This window comes from Scleropages formosus, chromosome 14 (genome assembly GCF_900964775.1).
Source record: "Scleropages formosus chromosome 14, fSclFor1.1, whole genome shotgun sequence".
Lineage (NCBI taxonomy): Eukaryota > Metazoa > Chordata > Actinopteri > Osteoglossiformes > Osteoglossidae > Scleropages > Scleropages formosus.
Window position 1 is genome coordinate 23,932,817 of NC_041819.1, and position 23,520 is coordinate 23,956,336.

The 23,520-nt window shown below is 46.7% G+C and overlaps 1 protein-coding gene across 3 annotated transcripts in view; it reads right to left on the reverse strand.

The window, feature by feature from the left end:
* Window positions 1-23,351, reverse strand: part of LOC108928922 (receptor tyrosine-protein kinase erbB-4-like) — a 128,747-nt gene extending 105,396 nt beyond the window's left edge. For all 3 annotated transcript variants that reach the window (XR_003798136.1, XM_029257866.1, XM_029257865.1), the window contains exon 1: window positions 23,205-23,351. Coding sequence is in view for 2 of the 3 variants with exons in the window: in XM_029257866.1 (XP_029113699.1) it covers window positions 23,205-23,261 (57 nt within the window). In the remaining variant the exon portion in view is untranslated. The remainder of the gene's footprint in view (window positions 1-23,204) is intronic.
* Window positions 23,352-23,520: the final 169 nt, after the last annotated feature.

A 23,520-nucleotide genomic window follows, 5' to 3' on the forward strand; every position in this document is an offset into this window, starting at 1 on the left:
ATGCCAGTGATCCTCTTTGTTCACAACGAGACTACTTCAGCAATTGCGTGTGTGTGTGTGTGTGTGTGTATTTGTGTCACCTGTTGATGTGCTTAGTTTACTCAGAATTGTAATGAGATATAAACTGCCCGCCCCCACTCCTGAGGTGCTCTTTGGTCCTCCAGAGTTCAGGGGGTTCAGTTCGTTTGGTGATAATCACAGTAAAACCGGGATTCAGGTAAAACCACAGGGAAACAGGTATTGGAACACTGCTGTAGACTCCTTACGCATCTGCTGGAATGCGAGATGTGTCTGGGAGTCTCGACAATGACGTGATCTGGCTGCAGGCCTGTCTGGGATTCCCTCCCCCGGTGTGCCTGGGTTCAACTGCACAGGCGCTATCGAAGAGTCCATTACACGTGTCTCCCCCTGGGGGGGCTATTTTCCAACTCATAGAGGGTCAGCCTGACCGAACAATGAGGGTAAGGGTAACAGAGTAAATCAATCGAGCAGCAGCGCAACAGCCAATCAGATGGCTGGAAAGCATCTCATCCAACAAATGCAAATGTTTCCAACTCCCCCACCCTGCTTCTGATGGCTTTGCAGACATTTTCGTTTTCTTTATTTTTTTGCTCTAAGCAACCAGATCCTCCTAAAATAACAGTTTGTAGATAATACACAGTGCCAGGAATGTAGCTGTATTAACAGTCAAACGCACTCAGTCGCTCAGTGGCTGAGTACCAAACTGCGAGGGGCCCGTTTGGACTGGACTCCATCCCATGGCCGAGGGCAGGAAGAAAGCAACGGCCTGCCAGGTCTCCTGTCCCAAGGTCTCAGCTGCGGTGACCCGTTTTCGAGAACTGGTCCTTTATGTCCACGCTGATCAAGCTGCTACCCGATCTTAAGAAGCATCGCCTTTGGGAACAGCGATGAGGCTGTTTGTTGGAGCGGACTTGATTTTGCATGGTAAAAAGTAACACGCACGAAGGCCCAGAGATCCAAATGCGACAGCAGAATATTTACTCTGAAACAGGAGCAGAAGATGCTGCACTCATTGGTTGTCTAAAAAGGCCACCGGGGGTAGTGCTTAATAGTAATTCAGGTCACCATGGAGATGTTCCAAGACAGCTTTGTGAACATTGAAATATGCAGAAAATTCTAGGTGCCTGGCATGGGCAGTGCTTCACAAGATTCTATGTAGGAAGGTGCTTGGCACATTGCATCTCTGATGTTAGTGCTGATGTCAAAGATGGATGTGTGCACAGCATCATTTGCTTACAGATTCCGTAAAAATGGTCACTACGCAAAGGGTGGAAACCATTCATTCATAACACTGACAATGACACCATGGAATTACTGTGGATGCTAATCTGTGCTCTCTAGACTCATTTGGGTAGCATGGTGTGCACGGCACGTTGGCACTGACAACACAACTCCATATGGAGAGTTCAGCAAGACTCTTCTGATGGACAGTAGGATACATTCAGACACACAACTCATGCCTATAACACATAAAGTGCAAAGTGATGCTCAGGAAACATAGACTCATGGTACCACACAGGATGTACGTAGACTGTGGAAGCAAAAACCCCAAGTGCCCATTGCACCTTCATTTGTGGGGTCAACTTGACGGACATGTTTTGCCCGTTCATGAATGTTTGGGACATTTATTGACATTTTTCATTCTTACATCCACAACATTCTTGGAGTTCTGGCAAAAAGGGAAAAAAGCAAGAGACTACTGTGGTTTGATTATGCTACAACACGGTAAAAGAAGGGTGACGAAGTGAAACTGAGTGAGGAATTAAAAAAAACAGCGGCTAAGTGATGCACTTTGAAGATGGAGAAGCTTGGTGTTTAGAGTGAGATTTCTCGGGGTTTTTGGAAGACACCTCTGCAGGAGCACACAATAGAAAGTGGAGGTTTGCGGGTGATTGGTGGGGGGTGGGTAAGGTGGGTGAAGTGGTGCTGCACCAGGTGATCCAAACATCCCCTTCCCCGCCTACGATGTGTTTGCCTTTAAAATGAGACCCATCACTCTGGAAACTTCACAGGAAGATGGGAACGATGGGGCGCGGGGGGTGGGGCGCAAGGGAAGGCAGCCACGCTCCAGTGCATCATGCACCTGGGGGAGCTCCGTATATTTTAATGCATAATTAACACTCCACCTGTTCCAGGAACCAGGACGAGCTGGAGAGCGCGCTGTGCCGTTAGGACTCCAAAAAGGGAGGCTCACTCATCTACCCTGGTTAACTCCCATGCAGAACCTTCACCTCCGAACCTCCCGTGTACGTTTGGTGTGGCAGGCCGAGATGCTCTTCTGAAGGAGATGTGAGCACGGCCTTCCTCTGTAGTCTCTCACTGACATCGCTTTTTCTGACTTCAGAGGGACAAGAACAAAGTAAAGAGCATCATTCGAGCAGCACGCGACCCTAAATCATTCTGCAGCTGACCCACCTGGTGAAGAACTTGACCTGCCAAAAAAAGTGGTTAAAGACCTTCGGAGGAGAAGTTGTTCTGTGATGTCTAAGGCCACCTTTTGGAACATGCCAACCCTGAGGACGAAAAAGGCTGAGAGCGATGCATCTCAAAGCCCAATGGAAACACGTGTCCTGGAGAAGAGACTGAAATTCCTCAGAGGAATCTGACGCACTAGATCACTGGTAACTGCGGCTGAAGCGACAGCACAGGTCAGACTGTCCATAAAACAGGACTCTTATCGGAGTCGTTTGACGAGAGGGGGCAGCGCAACCCAAGCACTGGGCTTCCCGAGCTCATATATACACCTTGAGTGACAGCAAACTTGCGGGCGCAACTCATTTGTACCGATTCTTCGTGATGTCACACATCACACTCCTGCGCCCTACAATTCACTGATGGACTCTCTGATGTTCTCTTTCCATGGTAGATACTTTAAACACATATCTGGGGCTTTTGATCCACGCTGCTGTTAATGCATAATATGTCAGTATACAAGCTTAGTGTCGGGGAGCTGTCATCATTGGTCCTTATGACCCGCTCATCAAGGACCCTGTGCTGCAGTAGAGTGGACGAAAACTGGGGCGGACACATTAGGCTTCTTTGACCATTAGGGCGACACTTCTCCCATCCCCATCACAATCACCCACCCATCACCGGTACTACACAATATAGTCTACATTCACAGACTGCACAGACATTAGAGCTGCCATGTTTCATTCTTGAATCCCCACCTTTGCTGTAGTACTCTCGATAAAGCTACTTACCCTGAATTGATACAGGAAAAAATTACCTTGCTGTATAAGTTGATAGATCATTCCAAGTAGATTAGTGTACAAACCTGAGCCTGTAGGTCACATTGGACAAAGGCTAAATGTTATCTAAATGAATAAATGTAAATGTTTACATCTATTGAAAGTACCAAGAAAACCCAACATGTGTAGCAAAGAGCAGACGCAGTACAGTATTGTAGAGTGCTGTACTCTGTTTACTTGTTTTTCCTCAACTGCCTTAATAACTTTATAATACCTTATATGTTGGGCATCTGTCCATAGAATGAATGATGACTGTGACTAAACACAGATAGACATGGAGAAATAACCTTGTCACAGGTATGCAAAGATATTTACATTTGTTCAGCCATCAATACATTATTAATAATTTCCAGTGCATGATTGTGTTGCTCTGGGGCCTATTCCAGAACCGAAGGGTATGAGCAGTGATTTACACTGTCAGAACACCAGTCCATCACACCATACATATTTATATATTTGTTTAGGCTTTTTTGTTTCTTTCATTTCTGCATTGAACAGGTCACAAGCTGACAGTAATCCATCAGTCAAGTGTGAGGATGGAATTTCTGGAGCATCGCTAGGGTGTTGAAGTTAGGCAACTTCCTGTTCGGAGTCTATAAACGGTCCATTAATCCATATCAAGTTGTCATCTGACAGACTGAGAAGGCCAGTGCATGCAGAGAATTCAGGAATCAGCGACCTTTTACGTACAGCACACACACTCACACTAACACATATACATTCACACACACACACACACAAACACACACACTCAGCATGACAAACAGAAACTGAAAAATAACCACTCCAAAAAAAAAAGCAGCAACACATCAAAACTAAATTATTAGTGTTTAGTCCCTGCAGACGCATCAGTGTCTCTGTCTTACACACACACACACACACACACACACACACTCAGCGGCCTCTCCTGTGGCAATGACTCCGACCTTCATTTCGATCAGCTGTGTTTACGAGCAGCTGCCAGAAGCAGTGAGCATTGTGAAAAAGCGGTCCCCACTCACAAAACGGAGAATGCGAAGTTGACTGCAGTGAACATTTTTGGGAGCCCCGTTTCCTAGACGGTTGTTCCATGCTTTCTGCACAAAGAAAACGTTTAACGCGTCAAGCGTATGTTTCCCAAGAGCAGCACTACTACTAGTAAGGCCTCGATTAGTTCCTCTTCGAATTGATAGTTTCATCATGATTTTCTCTCCACACTAAGAAATGCTATAAAATTTGCATGCCTTCTCAATTTATATACATTTGTGTTCCAGCTCATGAGCACTTTACTGACCTTTACGGATTTTAAATAAATATTTAAACTTAAAAGTCTGACTAATGAAGCTAATTATAGTGTCTATAAACAGCAGTCTTGTAATATGTGACCATATGATCAGTAGTGATTTACCCTGATTGAATGGCTCTGATCTGCCTAAACACAGATCAGGTGTTGATCGACAATGATCAGCTGTTGGAGGGGTTTCATTTTCACTCCTGCTTGTATCTAAGTCCCCCCCAGCTCACACACGCCTCCCACCATTTTTTTCACCAGTAGAGAAAATAGACTTCCAAACTGACTGGCCACATAATGAATCAACAGAGAAATGTGATATCTTCGCACTCTCGAATGCTGTGAAACACGGAGTTACGTGCCAAACTTATCACTCCACACATACAGTCCCTACCAAAAAATATGTTTTTGGACACTGATATGGAAGTATTTGAAATTACAGTAAACTGGATCATTCCAAGAGTTAGTCCGGCAGCCATGGAAGGAGATGGCTTACAATGATTTACTCATTTATGGAGCAGGGTAATTTTTACTGTACCGGTTCAGGCTGATTACCTTGATCAAAGGTATTACAGCAGGGGCAGGGATTCAGCCCGAAGTCCCCTTGCGTGAGAGATCGTTCACCTACTGGTCCTATATATCTGTATCCCCAAACACATATATACCTTTAAAGACACATATACACACACATTGTTATCCAGAGTATATACCGCATTTGCGCCACAGTACTCCCTCTCCTCTCATGTCTCTCCTGTATTTTACTTCTGTTATTTTTCTGGATATGTTTAGATTTATGGTCTTCTTATCAGGATTCCTTCTGGCACCGAACTTTCTGGACGTGTACAACAGAAATGTTTTGCACAGATGACTTTCCACAGAGAGAGGGCGCGGTGGTGCAGCGGGCTTGGCCGGGTCCTGCTCTCTGGTGGGTCTGGGGTTCGAGTCCAGCTTAGGGTGTCTTCTGATGGACTGGCATCCCGTCCTGGGTGTGTCCCCTCCCCACCCAGCCTTACGCCCCGTGTTGCTGGGTTAGGCTGCAGTTTGCTGCGACCCTGCTCGGGACAAGCGGCTTCAGCCTGTGTGTGTGATTTTCCATAGAATGCTAAAACAGGCTGTCTTAGAATATACTGTATACTGTGATCTCTGTGTAATATAATGCATTTACTCAGGATAAATAGGTCTGACAGTCATCAAAACCAGGTATTGAAATTTGTATAGGGATGCTCATTAAAGATGCTGCTGGAGGTGAGATGTGCTGACTCACAGTCCAAGAATTGAGGTTTGAATCCCACCACCTGCTGTAGTACCCTTGATCAAGCTACTTACACTGAACTGATACAGTAAAGTTTACCCTGCTATATAAATGAGTAAACTAATATAAATAACTAAACCTTATTATTTGCTTTGGAGAAAAGCATCGCCCAATTTAAGTGAATGTACAGCAGCACAGAGTTTGAAAAGTGCAAGTAGCCATAAGTACAAGCAAACATGACACTGTGACTGCAGCAGGCATCTTCTGTTATGCACAGGACGATTCATGTGGTTTGGAAAAAAAAAAGACTCACCCTTTGACATACTGTATGTCAACGTAATCACTGCAAACAGTCATCCCTCGAGCACAACAGAGGCCCTCTCATTCCCGCTCCCGGCAGGAGCGCACGAGGGCACCTCGGTGCAAACCTTTCACAGGCCCTGCGGAGCATCACCCACCAACCCTTGTTCATTCAAGTCCACATTCGGGAGGATAATGGGGCTGTGCGCCTCCTCCAGCCTCAGTGCCAATCTCACGTGCTTCAGCGAGACAGCAAACACAATTGTCTGCACACAAGTGGGCTTGTAAAAAATGTGCAGAATTCAGCATTTGGGGTCAGATTCCTCAAAAGGCCAATTTTGCAAACAAATCATTTTGCTGTGCTCCAACGAGTAGCACACAAGCAAAATTTAAACAGTTCAATGACACGCGCGCACACACAAAATGCACAGGTTAAATAGTCTGCTTTGAAGCACAATTCAAAATATGTCAGACAAAATGCTTGGAATAGCGCAGGTTTTCTTTTTTTCGGGGAAGGAACTGTTCTTGTTTACCGAACAGAGCTGTTTAATCTTCAAAGCAGCTCACATTTCTACACCCATATGTACATTTCAGGATACCTCCAGAATAAAATTCAGGGTAAAACCCTTGGTCATGTGCTGCACTACAGCAGTGATGGAAAGGGGACTTGAACCAGGATTTGTACCTTTTGGGGTATACCTTCATCAAGTGTACATCCTTAACTACTATGGTACCTGAATTTATTCCATTCAGTATAGAGCAAATATTAACCAACAGATATATATTGTTATATTATTCACGAAGATCCACTTGGTTTATAAAGTAAAACAGCAGTTTTCCTTTAGATACATATTATTTGCCTGTACTAAGAGCTCAGTAGACTGATTTATTATTATTTGTCAGTTATTTGTTATAGTTGACTTTTTTTTTCTCTTTTTTAAGCTTTCTTCTAAGCTGGTTTACAATATTTGTAGATGAAGCTGCTTGCAATGATTTACCCATTTAGAAACTTTATCAATTTAGGGGAAGAACCTTGCAGAACCTGGGGGGACCTGCGATTGCAAAAAGATGGTTCGAACCACAGCACCATCTGCATCCCACACACGACCTCACCAAAAGTAATATCAGAAACATTAAGTTTCTTCAGATATTGCAACAGTATATAAAAGCTCATTGGAAAAATTTTATTCACCTAATCAGAGAAGCTCTCAGCTCTGCTGCTGGACCATAGTTGGTACAGGTGAGCTTTGGCATCAGGTAGGCCAGTGCGATGACGTAGAAATCTATACCTTTCCATATTTTTAATGTGAAACAAAGCTTTGAGCGAGCCAAATTTTTGGGCGTCACCCTCCACATGCAAATGAATCCCTGCGCGTTGGATGCATGCAGACCATGCGACCCGTTCCCTTCTGCTCTCAGAAACTAAAGGAGAAACCCGGGAGGACCTCGGCTGATGGAACATGAGGAGATCGTGGTGCTTCTTACAGAACCAGGACACGCGGGACCGGTGGGCGAGTTTCCATCACTTTCCCGATAAGGATGAGATTCCGGCCGGAATTCTCCGAATAGAGTCAGTTATAATTGATTTAAAGCATTAATTATGGTCCAGCTACGCCTTGTGTCACGGTTAATATTGAACAATTTGATGAGCGGAGGATCCGCCAAGGGGGCCGTTTTGATGAATGACAATTATAAATCGTGTTATGCATGCCACGCTCGCTGCCGGGCCTTTTCATCTAATGGTAATCACTTTCCCATGCCTGTAATTGCTCTTCGGGTAGGTCTTCGCTCGGCTGTGTCGCTCTCCATCGTGCCGGGCCTCAGGTAAGAAAGGAGCACAAAGGCGACAACAGTGCGGCACTCTCCGTCACCGCTTTATTACTGCAGCAAAGAAAGCGTCGGGACGTGTCGCGCTCGCGCTCGGTGGTGCTTCTCACTTACATTAGCGCACATTATTCACGTGCATTGTGGGTTACTTCCGACAGCAACTGAAGATTTCACTGATTTATGTATCATCTGAATGGGATATTTTAACAGAAGTTTTGTATTATAATATTGTGGAGCTGGTGCCTTTATTCAGGGATGGTTTGTATTTTTAGTAACTTACAGTGATTTACCTTGTATACAGCAGGGACCATTTAACTCTATCAGTTCAGGGTAAATACCTTGATCAAGGGTACTAGAGCAGGAGCAGGGATTTAAACCTGGGTCCTTCAGTTGTGAGGTGGAAACTCCAACTGCTACACCTATGTCATTAACGCGGCAGGTTCTTGTCCAAGATCCTGTCCTTCTGGGATGCGGATACACTCTTTTGGAACAGCTGCATACAGTGCGGCTCCCGTGGCCACAGATGACGTTTTCAGATCATTTGAAACGAGGCTTAAACGCTAAAACCCTTGTAATAAATTTGCACATAATTTATAAAGGATAACTGATTTTTTTTTTTTTTTTTGTTGTTTTTTTAAAGTGCCCATATGGTTCTAATAACTGCTTACCCAGCCAGGGTTGCGATGATCTGGAGACTTTCCCAGAAAGCTTAGGGTGTACGGCGAAGTACGTGCCGCATGGCTCACCAATTCACTACAGGACATGTGGGCACACGCACACACACACAATCAATAAACATAAACATTATATAGTTACTGGTTACTTAGTGTGTGTGTGTGTGTGTGTGTGTGTGTGTGTTTGTGCCGGAGCAACAGAACGAGCCAATGAACACAAATAACACACACGACACGTGTCAGGTTGGATTGAGTTCCTCAAGCCTACTGTCCTTAAAGAACATCTAATTTTCAAAATGAGACGGTTAGAAATAAATAAAACTAAATTCCGAGTATTTAGACTGGGATTACAGTGCATCAGATTACAGATGATCAGAATTCCCCAAATCCATCGCATTAAGGCCATTTTTCACCTGTCCATTTTCAGATACATGTCTGGACTGTGGTTCACGAGGTTTGACTTTGAATGGTGTCCTCGCGGAGCGGACCATGTGGGGGGCGGGGATGGCTGGCTGTCATCGAGTGAATGTCTCCTCTGCGACTTTGCATGTGCGAGAGGAGAGCCATTGTGAGATCAAGAGAATGACTCAGTTGTCATCAGCGCCGTATGAATGCCCCCCCCAACGCCAGGGGGGTTATCAATGGGAACCACACGATTGTCAAGCGGCTGCTAATAACCAGTCTTCGAAAAAAAATAATAACAGAGCGACGCTGACCTTTCGCTGCTCTGAAACGGTAGAAGAAAGGATGCTTTTTTCGACAGTCAAACCCTCATCTCGACATTTTTCCCGCTAACAGTTTAGGCGCCGCATGTGGCCCGCAATAACGGGCGATGGCAGAAAAGAATCGAAATTACAGTAGCTGCGGATACAATGGCGGTAATTGATCGACGTTCTTTTGGCACCGCAATGCAAAATATTGTTTTTATTTAGTCTGCGGGGTAATTATGCACGGTCATTTTTTTTGTCTGAGCTGCTCCACGTCCACAATTAAGACATTTGTATTGACGCTATTTGTTCGGTTTGAAGCTCCCTCACAATGCAGGCAATTCGGCTGCTGCGTTTCTGCTGTGAAAAGCAGCGTAAAAATGCTGGATTTAGTTGCCCCGGCTTGAAAAGGAAAACTAATTCAGAAAAGAAAAAAGATTTTTCTTGGGTTTTTTCTCAAGATCCTACTGTATTCATTCCTCCTCTTATTACTATTCATTTATCTTATTATTATATCATTATTATTCAATTATCCGATGCTTTTCTTATTTGAGGTTTGTACACTAAGCTACTTATAGTGATTTACCCATTTATAGAGCTGGGTCATTTTTACTGTATCACACACAAACACACTCGATATGGATATCATATAGTTTTACATGTTCGCCTTAACAATGTGTGTTTGCTCTGGAGATACACTAATTTTTATTCTATCAATTCACGGTAAGTACCTTGATGAGTGGTACCTCAGCAGGGGATTGGAAAGCAGGTTTGTTGACTGCAAAACGATGGCTCTAACCGCTACGCCACCTGCCGGCAGCCCGCCACCCGCTGTGGCACACGTGAGGCCGTCCGCAGCGCTGCCTTGCTGGAAAGTCGGGGAGGACGTTTCCGCTCGCGCTGTGACTCCACAGCCGAGTCGCCAAGGCCCATTTTTCAGGGCACCCACTTATGAGGGGGCTTTAATTGAGCAATTATCTGCGCCTAAACCAACAACGCCTGGCTTCTCCGCACCCGGCCTGCTTAAATGATGATGAATAAGCTGCCCGTCGCTCTCGTGCTTCGCTCCTGCCTTCTCCCGCTAAGTGATCCACCTTTAATTTGAGCTTCTCGCACCTCTTTCACCCGGCTGCATAATGCATGAGCCAACTGGCGCGCCGGAGCAGGGTCCCCCCTTGAGCCCATTTGTCCCACCCCCGCCCCATTCGTCTCGGTCACATCGGCGCGATGATCCACCGTTACGATTTCCGATGGGTCTCCGTTCGATACGAGGAACCCAACGCGCGTGTTTCTGGGAGGCAGCCGCCCAAGTCCAGGGCGCTCCGTACGTTCGAGTGCTCGTTGTCACCGTTTGAAGTTCTAACCAGTAAGTGAGAGTTGCACAGCATGGCACCCCCTCTCCAGAACACACACACACACACACACCTGAATCTGCTGAATTGTGTCACTTGATTTCCCTGGGTATCTGGTGTGCCGAACACCCCCCCCATCCCATACGTCCCCCACTCTCCTCCCAACACACACAACCGGCACCGCAACCCCTCCGGCTTCTCGCTAATAACAAAACGACGGCATGTAGCTGGAGGGCAGCACACGCCACGGTCCTTCATTATGTTATTCCTGCGCTGCAATTTAAAACTCCCCATGGACAGCTCACGCATTCTGGTGCATTTACCCCCCCCAAGTGTGGGGTGGGGGGTGCAGCTGAGGTACGCTCCCTGTTTGTATGAAAACACTATCATTCTTCGAGACTATCGCACCCCCATCCCTCGACCCTGCCGTAACCATGAAGTCACCCGTCGCCTCTCAGACTGATACCATACGTGGGTTCATGAGCTCGTTCTCCAGTCCAGTCAGCTGGACTTCATACTCGACATGAAATTAAATATAGAAGAAGGGTTCTAACTTCCTTTGGCTAAAGCTGAGCTTGCATGTTATTGTTAAGTTCCATGGAGTCAATCTTAACTCTAAGGAAAACACATAGAGTGAGATCTTCCACAAAGTTCTGTTCTCCACATGCGTCATTATTGTTGAAAGGGGTGCGTCCATCGATCGTGGTGCTGCTTGTCCTCTTCTTTTTCCTCAAAGTTTTCTATGCATCAGTCTCTCTGAGAAAATCCAACATTTGCACGATGTGTCTCATAACCGTAGTCTGATAACCGCGTTCGCCTGGGTTCGCTTAATGGACGTGACGTCACCAAGGGATCGCAGGTGCTCAGGATCCAAGCTGAGAACTGCTCTCTGGACAGCAAGGGTGGACAGTAAGACATCATCGCTCCTCACCTACAAAAAACCAGGTGGAACTCAGGTACCCAGCAGGTGACGAAGTGGTTGCAACTGTAACCTTGCAATCAAAGATTCTGGGTTCAAGTCCCTCCTGCTGCTGTAGTACCCTTGGTCAACGTACTTACCCTAGATAAAACTATTAATAATAGTTATTAATAGATTTATTTTTCACAATGGGCTCTGTGACACACCAGATTGTATCTCTGGTGATGTGTTGGAGAGGATCCTAGATAGACTGGAACCTGCTGCTGCTCCTTCTCCTCTGCTGTCACATGCCATCAGCAGCATTGCAAAATAAAAATAAGCAGCAAAGGCAGCGCTGGAGGAGATGCGAGCATCCAGTCGTACCCTTGCGGTGCTCAAACCTCAGTGACACATACAATTGTATAAATGAAGACAGTATAGGACTATGAGCACTCTGTACGGTCAGACACTAACATTTCATTTTCACTAGATTCATTACATGAAACCTGATCCCTTTTGTGGCACTCAGGCAAATAACAACATGGTACAGAAGTTCGAGACTCAGGTGCACCTCTCTTCCCATTTTTTCCCCTACAGAAATTACAACCTTGTAATTGTGTATGTTCAAAAAACATCGCTCGTGCTCCTGTGCCATTGTAGAGGAGGTCAAGAGACGGCCAAGGTTAATGACCATGATGTCAACGAAATATGGGAGCCCGGGAGCTGCCCGTCTCACAATGCAAAAGTCATGTGTGTGAAAAAAGTCAAAGTTGTAAAAAGTAAGGCACATTCATCCATCCCATAATTAGCCGAGGACGTGGATGAAGTGGACTCGGATGTCTAATTACCCGACGATACGAGAGCAACCTTGAAATCTCGTACGAGCTTTTCCATGACCACATACGCGCTATACATGCTAAGATTACTAAGAACGCAAAAATCGGCACCTTTTCAGAATCCGTCGGCCAAATAATCTGACCATTAAAATGTAATCTGTTAACAAGGTGGAGGGACCGAAACTTTTTCAAAAACGCCAAATCACGCCATTGATTTATGTGATATGCAGAGATGTTCAAACAGCAGTGTGGGACTCGGCTCCAGGTTGAACAATACAGCACTTTCACCTTTAAGGGCAGCAATTAACCTAATATACTTTCTCTGGGTACCATTGTCACACTGGGTCTTCAGATGGCAACAGCCTGTAATCTATAATGTCATCAGGGTGAGGGGGTATTAACACTGTAAAACAGCATCATTAGCTGAGAAGGAATTAAATTAATCTGTCTCCTTTCTGAAAGAGCAGCAAAAAAGCACGATGCTCTTAATCTTTTACACTGCCTTTTTTAAGAGCAGTCGCTGTCAAAAGGGGGTGTGTGTTCCCGTTGGACTATAGTGACGTTCTGCGCTACGTTTTTGTCAAGGCTAGACGGATGAATTGCCGGCTGAGTCAAGTGGCTCTAATTCCACTTCTGTCTCAATTACGAATAAATCTGTTTCCCGGGTGTCGACGAATGGATGCATTAGCTGCGAAACATACAGGGGTAATTATACACATTTGGTTTAGAATTAAGAAAACAAAAAAATCGAGAAATGGAGAGATACAATAACTAGAAATAACGGGAACGATGACTGTGAGTTGTTCGGACAGAATAGCATGGAACGGATGGAATCAGAGCGTGAGATGGAATGGTGCTGAAAGAAAACAAAGTGAGGCAGCAAGGCGGTGCAGCGGGTCGCTCTGGTGTCTCACAGCGCCTAGATAGGGAGATTGGATACGGGTTGAATCCTCACTCAGTGTCCGCGGAGCTTGCATGTTCTCCCAATGTTCAACTGGATTTTCTATGCATGCTCTGGTTTCCCCCCATAGTCCAAAGACAAGTGTTTCTGGGGAACTTGTATTCCAAATTGCCCATGGTGTGCGTCTATATGTACATATGTTACACTGCTCCGGTGTACAGATGAGTGAATGATTGTTGGACATTTAATGGAGTGATCTAGCACAGGAAGTGGCCTTGGATGAGGGTGTCAGCTAAAGACTACGTAATCGTTGAATACTACTTTGAAGGGAAGGGTCTTCTAGAGGTAACTGTGATGTGAGGAAGGATGCTGAGGCTAAAGGCCGACGGGAAAACATAAACAACAGGTGGCAGAGATGATAAGAGCAGAAGTTGGGAGAGCGAACCCCCTCCCCCCATCCACCCAACACGCACGCGGTGTCCGGGGCTGATTTAAATATCACCACACACGCTCGGGGAAGGGTTCCGAGCCGGACAGCGCCCCCCTCCCCACCACGCAGCGCACAGCGGAACGACTTGATTAATGGCTTCCCCAATTCCTGCATACAATGTAATTACAAGCAGGCAATTGGATTTCAGGGGGTCGTTACGGAGGGGAAAAAAAAGGGCATGAGGGAAGCAGGCGGGAGTGCGGCGTGATGGCATGCTTTATAGAGCGATCGGCACACGCGAGCGCCAGCTTTCACGGGTGGGTTACGGGACATTAATCCCTGGAGAGAAAGGCAGGGGGAGGGAGGAAGAGAGGGAGAGGACAATCAGGTCCATCACACAGAAAGGTCACTTCACAACGGTAAAACAGAGCTCGGAGACTTTGCCACGATGCACCATCGTGTTTTCCCTCTATTTTTGTCATGTTGGGGCCGGTTCCTCCACCGACGGCTCCTGTAGGGTGATTTCCCCTTGGCCTCAGACATTTCCCACTCATTATTTTGGGTTGCAAGTGAAATCTGCTGAGGTCTAATCAACATTTAGCTCTTCCAAGCGTGCCATTACGCAGCCGTTGATGGATGGTACAATTACACCCAATGTCATTGAGCTAAATGGCTATGTAATTATAATGATTTTTTATTGAAACTGTGAGTAGTTAGTGCTCAAAGAGCAGCGAGGATGGTGGATCAACGGACACAAACAAAATGGCTGCCGGCGATGAAGAGCAGCAATTGGCGACAAAGAGCACGTCGGAAATATGCAGGAACAATGGGAATGGGGCGCGAGGAGCTGCGGCGAAGGGTGGACATCGACTGCCGTAGTTGGGTGCACGAGCGAGACCGAATGGAGCGAACATCCCGGAAGGAAATCCGCTTTGCTTTTTCAGATAAAACCTAGAATGAATTATCAAAAAGGGCAACGGAAGGAAAGGATCCACGGCCCCCACTTATGGCCGGCAAGGTCCCAGGCAAACAAGCTACGGAATCGAGCAGAACAGAAATATAAACCCATGATTCCTTGCAGCAGGGTGGTGCTGTGTCCAATAGACGGCACTGGCGGCAGTCGGCTATCGCAAGCGGTCGGGTGCGATTCGGCAATGAGCTCAAAGTCCTGCCAGGAGCTGGCTCTGTGTCATTTTGTTTTCACTCAAGCGCACACACAAAAACTCACACACACACACACACACACACACACACACACACACACAAAATCAGCAGCAACCTCCGTTTCAAACTCGCAGATACAAATAGGTTCATATGGAGGAGATAAGTGCGGTAAATGCTATTCCGGTTCCTCTGTGAGCTGGACGTACTTTCACCCGCACCACCATCCCGACAAATTTCTGGTGCTCTCCAGCGATAAGCTCTCACATTGCGCTACTCCCCCCCGTTCCAAATCGGCTGCCGAATTCTCCAGTTCAAACACGCTTCACACGTGCATGTTTTTTTTTTTCTTTTTTTTGTACTTTGCATTAATAAACAGTGAAAACAAGAAAAAAAACTATTTAGATAATTCTAACAAAAGGAAATAAAATGTAGTTGAGACAAAAAGACAATGACAAGAATAATAGGTCTTAACAAAATGATGGTTGTGTTAAGGGTCTAGGCCTTGTGCCTTTTGCAGAGTGACATGCATTGTGTGACTATCTGTGTTTGGTGTCCCTCCCCCAAGACATTTGATAATTGGTGTTCTCTAGCTAATTGCTTGTAATAAAGAGAAAGGACTGGGGGGAGGGTTCCCTCACCATTTTCCTCTTTGTAAGTCATTCCAGACTCTGGTCGCCTGTCTTCGGGATGCATTCAGTTAGCGAAGCTGCTAATGCACTGCAGAACACCCACGCTCTTCACCGACGACCCCCTTCCTCCGAAAACCGTGAGACATTTGATGTTCCCACAATGCTTCTGGTCTTGCATGTGAATGGCGGAGGGGCGGGCGGGTGCAAATTCACTTTGTATTTCACCCCCTCACCGGTCCGAACTCCTCCCGTCTCAGCTCCGCCCTTTCAGACAGTCAGTGGGAACGGCAAACAGCTGACGGTCCACAAAGTGTGCATCTGTCAAATTTTCAGCATACTTCAGCAGTAAGTCCAACTGGCGCTCATTGAATAAAAGCAGTCTGGCATTTTAAGGGCGAAAACACACTGGCACGGGGGTATTTGAAAGCCCTGACAGTAACAACAAAAAAATGCTAACAATAATACAAACTGGACAGGTACCAGCACCTGTGGGGATTGCCGCTGAGCGATTATCCTTCTGCCATTCTTGCTGAGCACACGCATTCTTCAATGTCCCGTTTCTCTCGGCGGAAGTGGTCGGCGGGCGGGCTGCGCTCCAATCTAATCGCCTTCTTGTTATGCCAGCATGTCGAGGCTGCCGGGGCACCGTGGGGGTGCCGGTTGGCTCGTTGAGGCGGGCGGCCCGATTCCGAGAGGCCGTGGCGTATTCGGCGAGACGTACGAGTTTGGGGGCCGGAGGGTTGCCGGTGGACATGAGGGAAAAGGAGGACGGGGGCGTCCCTCAGCGAAACAAGAATGATAGAGGGCTGCATAGGGCGTTGGCTGCCGCACCCCTTGTCAACGCTGCCGCCGTAACAATTCGTTCCGCACCCGAGCTGACGATTCCATCTGCCCTTGAGCTTATCTCGAGTTCTGCTGAGGGACACTACTGGACTTTGGTGCGGCTGGGGACCGAAGTTCTCTATCCAGGCGGAGTGAAGAGAAGTCCCGTTCTCAAGTGAAGAGCTGACCTCCCAAAGTCCCTGCCTGATACACATTTGATTAAAACCGCACACTCCGGAGGTCTCAAACGTCGGCTTGCGGGTGTGAAACCCCATTACTGGATTTGTCATATGGTTCTAAGTCCCAGGAAATCTGCTCCCCGATGCCTCAGCATAATTATCACATCCTTTTCATTTACCAGCTTTATCATATCCACAATCGGCGATCCTGCTGCTCCTTCTAATGAATCAAAAGTGCGTAACACGTCTGCTGTGAAATATGATTATTTACATTATATTAGGGACTTTTATGAATCACTTGACCACCCTCTGCCCACATGCACACACAGACGCGCACAAACAATTACACTTACGAGGGCAGCGAGTTATGAGTCACATGTAGCTATCGGGCCGCTCAATTCATTCTCAAACGAGCAATAAGAGTAGCTGAAAGAAGCGTAAGTGCAGCCCTTCAGTGCACTTGCCAGTGCCGATTCTTGGCATCCTGGTTTCTAACACACCCTGGCTTTTGGCCCTGTGTACAGAGGGCAGAGCCAATGCTAAAGGCATGATTGATCAGATTTTAATGAAGAGTCTATCAAGGCCAGAAACATCATTACTTGGTGCCGGACACCTCGAGTCTGTGCTTGTTGAGATATGACAAGACATGATCCATCTTTTGGACATTTTTTTTTTTTCTTTTTTGTAGTTGTTGTTGGGTGCTGATAAAATAGGCCAATACTTGGAGACTGACAATCTTCTCTCAACATGACTAATGCAAAGCACCCCCTGCTGGCGGGAGGTCAGTGTGTTAATGCTTAGTGATAAGTACAGAACGGAAGTATAGAGGCCGGAATATGTGACTAGTTAGAACTTCAATGAGCGTTGGAAAGATTAAAGATTGCTCGTCCATCACTGGTTGTAACTGACGTAGGAAACAGGATGACAGCGGTGAGGCAGTGAGGATAAAAAGAGCCTTTGTGAGTAGGCTTTTTTAGGGATGAAAAGGAGTTCCTGAACAACTGAGAGATCAATGTCAGGAAGCAGAAACAAAATCATGGAGGAGTTAAAGTTCATGGAACAAACTTTTATGGCATCACCGGCTGGTGGGACATCTTGCCGTAGCCAATGTGATGTCAGTGGATATAGTCAACGGCAGAATGTCAGCCAGGAAACTTAGAGTCGGTCTCAGACACCATACAGACCCGAAGGGAAGCAACAGAGTTGGTTCTGTTTCTTCTGAGAGACCAAGCAGACTGCTTCACCTCATCACATCTTTCCCTTTGTCTCTCGCTCAAACTCCGTCCTTTTCGCTTTCCCTCTCTCTTTCTCCATCTCTTCCTTTGTCCCTGATTAAGTCAAATTAAAGCCGTGGAGATGAACCCGGGGATGTGCTAATTGCACTTGTCAATCCAATCCGTCCGGCCCCACCACAGTGAGACCTCCACAATGCTTCATCAGTCTTCATTAGTGTTACTGGAGGGAATGGCGGGAGGGTGGGGGCCGTGGGGGAGGAGACAAATCAGAGCTGATAAGAGTGTCCACACCAACCTTCTCTCAGGACACACAGATCCATCAACAGTGTCTTATGGGTGCGAGACGCCATCCTAAACATCCCACATTGTCAGCCCGCTAGTCCCCCTCCTGCCAAAAGCCTGAACGAGGCCCATCACACTAATGAAACAACACCACCTCAACCGCCGTCCCAACTTCTATTTAGGCTTCCACATGTCTCTCTGGAGAATGAGGCTTCAATTTGCTTTCATAGCTTGCCGACCTCATTAACCCCTCACCTGTATGACAGGCCTAGTAGGAGCCGTGTTGTTGCTGGGTGGGGTGGGTTTCTGTAAACCTTGGGATACTGCGGCAGTGTCCTCGCTGCTAATCTTACCACATCCTACACAGATTCTTTCATGTGCGGCCATTGGAACCTGACAATTTGAGCTACAACTTTCAGAAACGGTTAGTGGAACTTTGAGATGAAGTTTGTGTGACAAATTAAGTCACGTAAAGCAGGTACAAAAATATCCTAATTAATTCTACAGAGTGAACTGAATTGAGATCCCTTATAGATTAGATTCCTTATAGATTGCAAATCAAAGACGGAACATCCATAACTTTGAAACGTACCCGTAATAAATGACTAAAGCCGAAAGGGCAGACAGGTGCCGCAATTTATCCAAGAAAAATCCTTTGAGCTGAACCCACACTTCTGCAGGAGGGACGCAAACACACTTGTGCAGAAATACCAAGGAGTGAGGCCTGGGAACATGACAGGAAGGATGCACGCTGCAGGGGATTCTGGGAAACAGTGTAAGGGAAATCTATAAGTGCATATGTGTGTATATAGGAAGTGTATAAGAGAAAGCACATGTAACTTTCCTTGTACCCTAGAGAGAGGTAATTTATCTAAATCCAGGTTGCTCAGCTTACCTGTACCGGACACTTGGTTTTCTGGGTTATTTATAACATTGCCTCTTTTCAGTGGTGTCACTTTCAATAAAACACACAGCAGTGTTATGGTAGTAGCATGATTTGGGACATTTTCTTCCATATTTCAGCCTTGAGTTTGTCAGCTCAGACTTAATTGCTTTCAAATCTGCATGGAGTCTATGAGTAAGTGCTAATTAGCCCATTCGGGACAGCTATGAAATACACAAACAGCCACTAGATAAATGTCACTGGTATAATAATAACAAGGCTAAGCTACGACCCAAAAAAAAAAAACAACGGCGGACGAAACCACTGATGTCACATTTGCCCTGGCTGGACTGATCAGGTTTGGTTAATCAAGCACTGATCCTGAAACTGATCCAGTGTCAGTGCTCCTCACACTATCTATCTATGGTGACCGTCGCCTTGTCCGTCGATTAAAGCATAAAGCGGAATGTGAAAGCCAGCGGCCCCCGGCAGAGAAGCTACAACAGGCTGCCTCTCAGAGGCTCAACAGTGCGACAGGAGGGAAGGCCAGGAAGGGGGCACATGCGAGAAAGCCCACAAGCCGCATGGCATCAAAGAGAAAGGGGTAGGGGGAACAGGGCGCCATGGCAACGTCATATCGACGACAGCCCTTATCAACCCCTCCAGGGCCTAATTGCCGAGCTAATGGCATGCCGCCGAACGGGAATGTTTATGGTTTCCGGTCGGATGCGATAGCAGGGGTAATTAACGGCCCATCAGATCGTTAAACGCCACGGGAACAAGGCGGGAGGCGGCGATTAGGGCACAACTGGGGACCGTCAGAGCGGCGGATCCGTGCCGGTCTTAAAGACAAGACCACTGTGCAAGTCCAAGTGTCTGGCTGTTCCGACCAACGCTCCTTTCCCCACGCGGCACCGAAGCGGGAAACGGCGCAGCAGGTTCTGATGAAGAGCGCCAACCCTTGAGAAGCCAGAACATGAACGCGCAAAACGGTAAAAAGAATTTCGTAAACGCTCATCATGAAAGATCTTACAAGTACACACATATGTTTGCCTTAAATGTGAGCCCAGTTCCGGGATCTGCACACATCTGTTCTGGGAATGTGATCGGTACAAACATAGTGGATTGGGGTTCATTCAGCTATTCAAAAGGTCATTAACAAACCAATCGTCTCGCCTCCTTCTACTGTATAAACCGCATACTTTGTTTCTGATGAATTTATCACTCTTTTGTATTTGGCAAGAAAGAGCATCTTATTGCTGTGTTGCAATAGGGGATCACTTTGGACAAAGTCTTTCAACCTTGCAGCTGAAGAACTTTGCCCTTTTCTTGTACGTGCTGATCGCCCATCTCTTCAGACCTGTGTTCCAGCTCGAAAAATTGTGATACAGGATTTTGTCAGCTTCGATGGCCAAATGTTGGTATGCTGTTTTAGCGCATATGCCGCCCAGATTATTTCACTGAAGCTCTTTGTTAAGACCTTCATTTGCTGTCGATCACAGCCAGCAGAAGCAGTGCAGTGTAAATATGATGCATCTATAAAAAAACAGCACCGATCTTCTATAAATAAATGGTATGACGAACAGTGGCACTTAAGTAACAGCAAAAAAAAAAAAAAACATAAAAATACTGGCCGACCATTTTAAAAGCAAGACCTTCTACGAATAACTTGGAAATAAGCAGATATTGAACATGTCCTTGCTTCATGCACGTACAAATACAAATTGTTTTTTCATAGGGGGGAAAATGCAGTGATTAATCGCATTGGGGTTAAATTTATCACCCAGTGATGCAGTTGGGGAGATGGACTTTGTTTACCATTAAAGCTCTTCTGGGCGCTTGGGCGGTGGTCATCAATCGCAACTATCTTTAAAGAGGAGGCGGAGGCGACGCATCAGTTTCAATCACTTCGCTGACAGCCGAGGAGGCTTCTGGGTATTTTCTTGTTCTCTTCAAGGTGAAGATATCCTCACCGATGCTGAAGCCCCAGGGACCCGTGTTATTAACTTGTTTTGTAATAATAATAATCTTCCCAAAAATACAGACAGGTCCCGGCTGCGTCCCCTGCTGTTTGGCTCCTAATTAGCACGTACAATTAACCTCCATTAATTGCGAGCCAGGAGAATTAACGGGAAACGCGTAGGATAACCTGGTTGTGATGGCCACGTGGCTTGGAGAATGACCGCCAATCGTCTCGAGCGGTTTGATCAGAGCGTGGTGCGTCTATGGGCAAATCAGTCTAAGATGTATGTATCAGGGGTTCTTAACATGGGGTCCTTAGAGCTTTGGGGGTCTGTGAATGAACGTCAATGGGTCCACAAAGTGCATGTTTGATATGAAAAAAAAACACAAAATAAAATGTAAAATAGAACCATTACCACAGTATTGCTGTGACGTAATTCTATGCGAAAGTAGTCAGTCTTCAGTGCAGCAAACAGTGGGGTCCTTAACTTTCAACACATCCTTAAAGGGGTCTACAGCCTAGAAAAGGTTAAGAACCTGTGATGTGAAAGGTTGTTCCGAGTGCATTGTAAAAGAAGAGCAGGATTGAAACCAACCCTGCCGAGGTGTCTCAGGAGGTGAGGGACAGTCTGGACAGGTTATGGAGTCTTAGGTGCATCAAAGAGATGGGAAGCAAAGACAGTGTTGAGGCTGGTGGAGATGTCCGGCGTGACGGTTTTGGAAGACAGCAGGGCCATTTTTGACTCCCACGGCCGCGGAAAAAAAAAAAAAAATCCTGAAGTGGTATTTCCCCTGTGCCCTGTTATCACACTCATTATTTCTCGGTCTCTGCGAAAACCACACTGTCACATAGCAGACAGGGGGAGCGGTCCGGACACAGGGTGCGATATAAATGCCCCCTTCCCCAACCCACCCGCAACGACCTCATCTCATTGCACCCTCCCCACGGCCCGTTTTATCTCTGCCACGTCCGCACAAGTCCCTGTTATCCACTTGTCTTGCCTCCCACCCTGCCGCCTCTCCGCGTCTCTCTCGTTCCCCCTTATCTGCCGAGTTCAGGGGCGGTGTGTGTCGGAGCGCGCGGTGTGTTGGCTGATCGCCCCCGGAGTAGCTGTGCATCGCTAGACTCATTCGCACTGGGTGTGTGTGTTAAGGACAGAGAAACAGGAGACACCTGTTCAGTGTCTCTATCAGGAGAGAGTCACAATGTCACTGTCCTCAGTGTGTCTCTATTATGAGTGAGTCACGGTGTCACTCATCCACAGCGCGTCTCACCCACGGCTGGTCTCCACTGAGTGTCTCGGTCAGGTCGATACACGCCTTTACCTTCCCGCTATGTCTCTGTCCTGCAGTAATTTGTTAGAAGCCTTCACTGGTGACAGAGTGACAGCCATGCCTCTAGCCAGCAGGCACACCGGTACCCCCGGACGCGGAGCCCTGGTAACGTCCCTCTCTCTGTTCTCTCCTCGAGCTCTTTGAGACGAGGAAACGAGACGTGTTCTTTAGAAACTGTCTTTGCGTTTATGCAAGATAGAGGCTGGGGGGGGGTTCGGCATCTCTTCTTGTCAGTAGATAAAAGACTCGGCCTAATAAGCGTCGGCTATTAAGCTTTTTGCGAGGACATGGAGACAATCAGTGTTATGTGCGGAAGACTCGAGAGCCGAGTGACGGATGGAGCATCAGGATTAGTCTGATTAAATGTGATTAGAACTGACACCACTTGGTTATTAGTTGACAGAGGGGACTAATCTTACTGCTGATTGCTAAGAGAGGTGCTGTCTGATGACGGGAGGCTACTCTTTAGCCACAGGGACTGTTCGTGAACCCTTCCTTCGAAGAATCCCCATTAAGTGTAGCATGATGTACACTATCAGTCAAAAGTTTGAGCACTCTTGCTGGAAACTTCTTCTTTCTTCATAACTGATAAAGTTGTATCATAAATAACTATGTTTTACTATACTCAGGTCATTAGTCGTGCTTCATTTTTTTTTTTTTTCGAAGATAATTCTTATACAACTTTGTGGCATGTTTCAGGTTCTTGCTGATGAATGAAGGACTGTCCAACTGGCTGTAATCCTGATGAGCGGCATGTCTCTGAAGTATGCTACGATGGCCATGTTAGTTAAGATTGCAAATGGACTTGATGAGTTTTACCAACTGTGTGACCATCAAAGCAGCCCCACACCATGTTCCTGCCACCTCCACAATGGAGCGGAGTCTTGCCATGGACCTGGTAAGACTTACTATCTGTGCAACCAGCAAAGCAGCCCTACCACATGACGTTGCCACCTCGACAACAGTGAGAGGGAACCACACAAGAGCTCCGTACCCGCAGAAAGGAGAGGTCTCGCTTGCGGTCGATGCTCGCGATCTCCAGGTTGCCCATCACCACCTCGCAGTTCTCATAATACTTGCGCAGAGTGCGGTACTGCTGCTCCAGGTCCGACAGCGTGCTCAGCTTGTTCTCTGTGCCGGCGCACACTGCAGAGAGAGAAAGCACACAGGGCATGCTGTTAGCACGAGGCGACGCGGGAGGACGTGCGACTGCCTGCCTGTTAGCGACAGCATGTCACGTGAAGCATACAATCACAGACCGGTGCCTGCACTAACCACAGGGAAGTCCAAATCCCCAGAAAGGCCAGCAC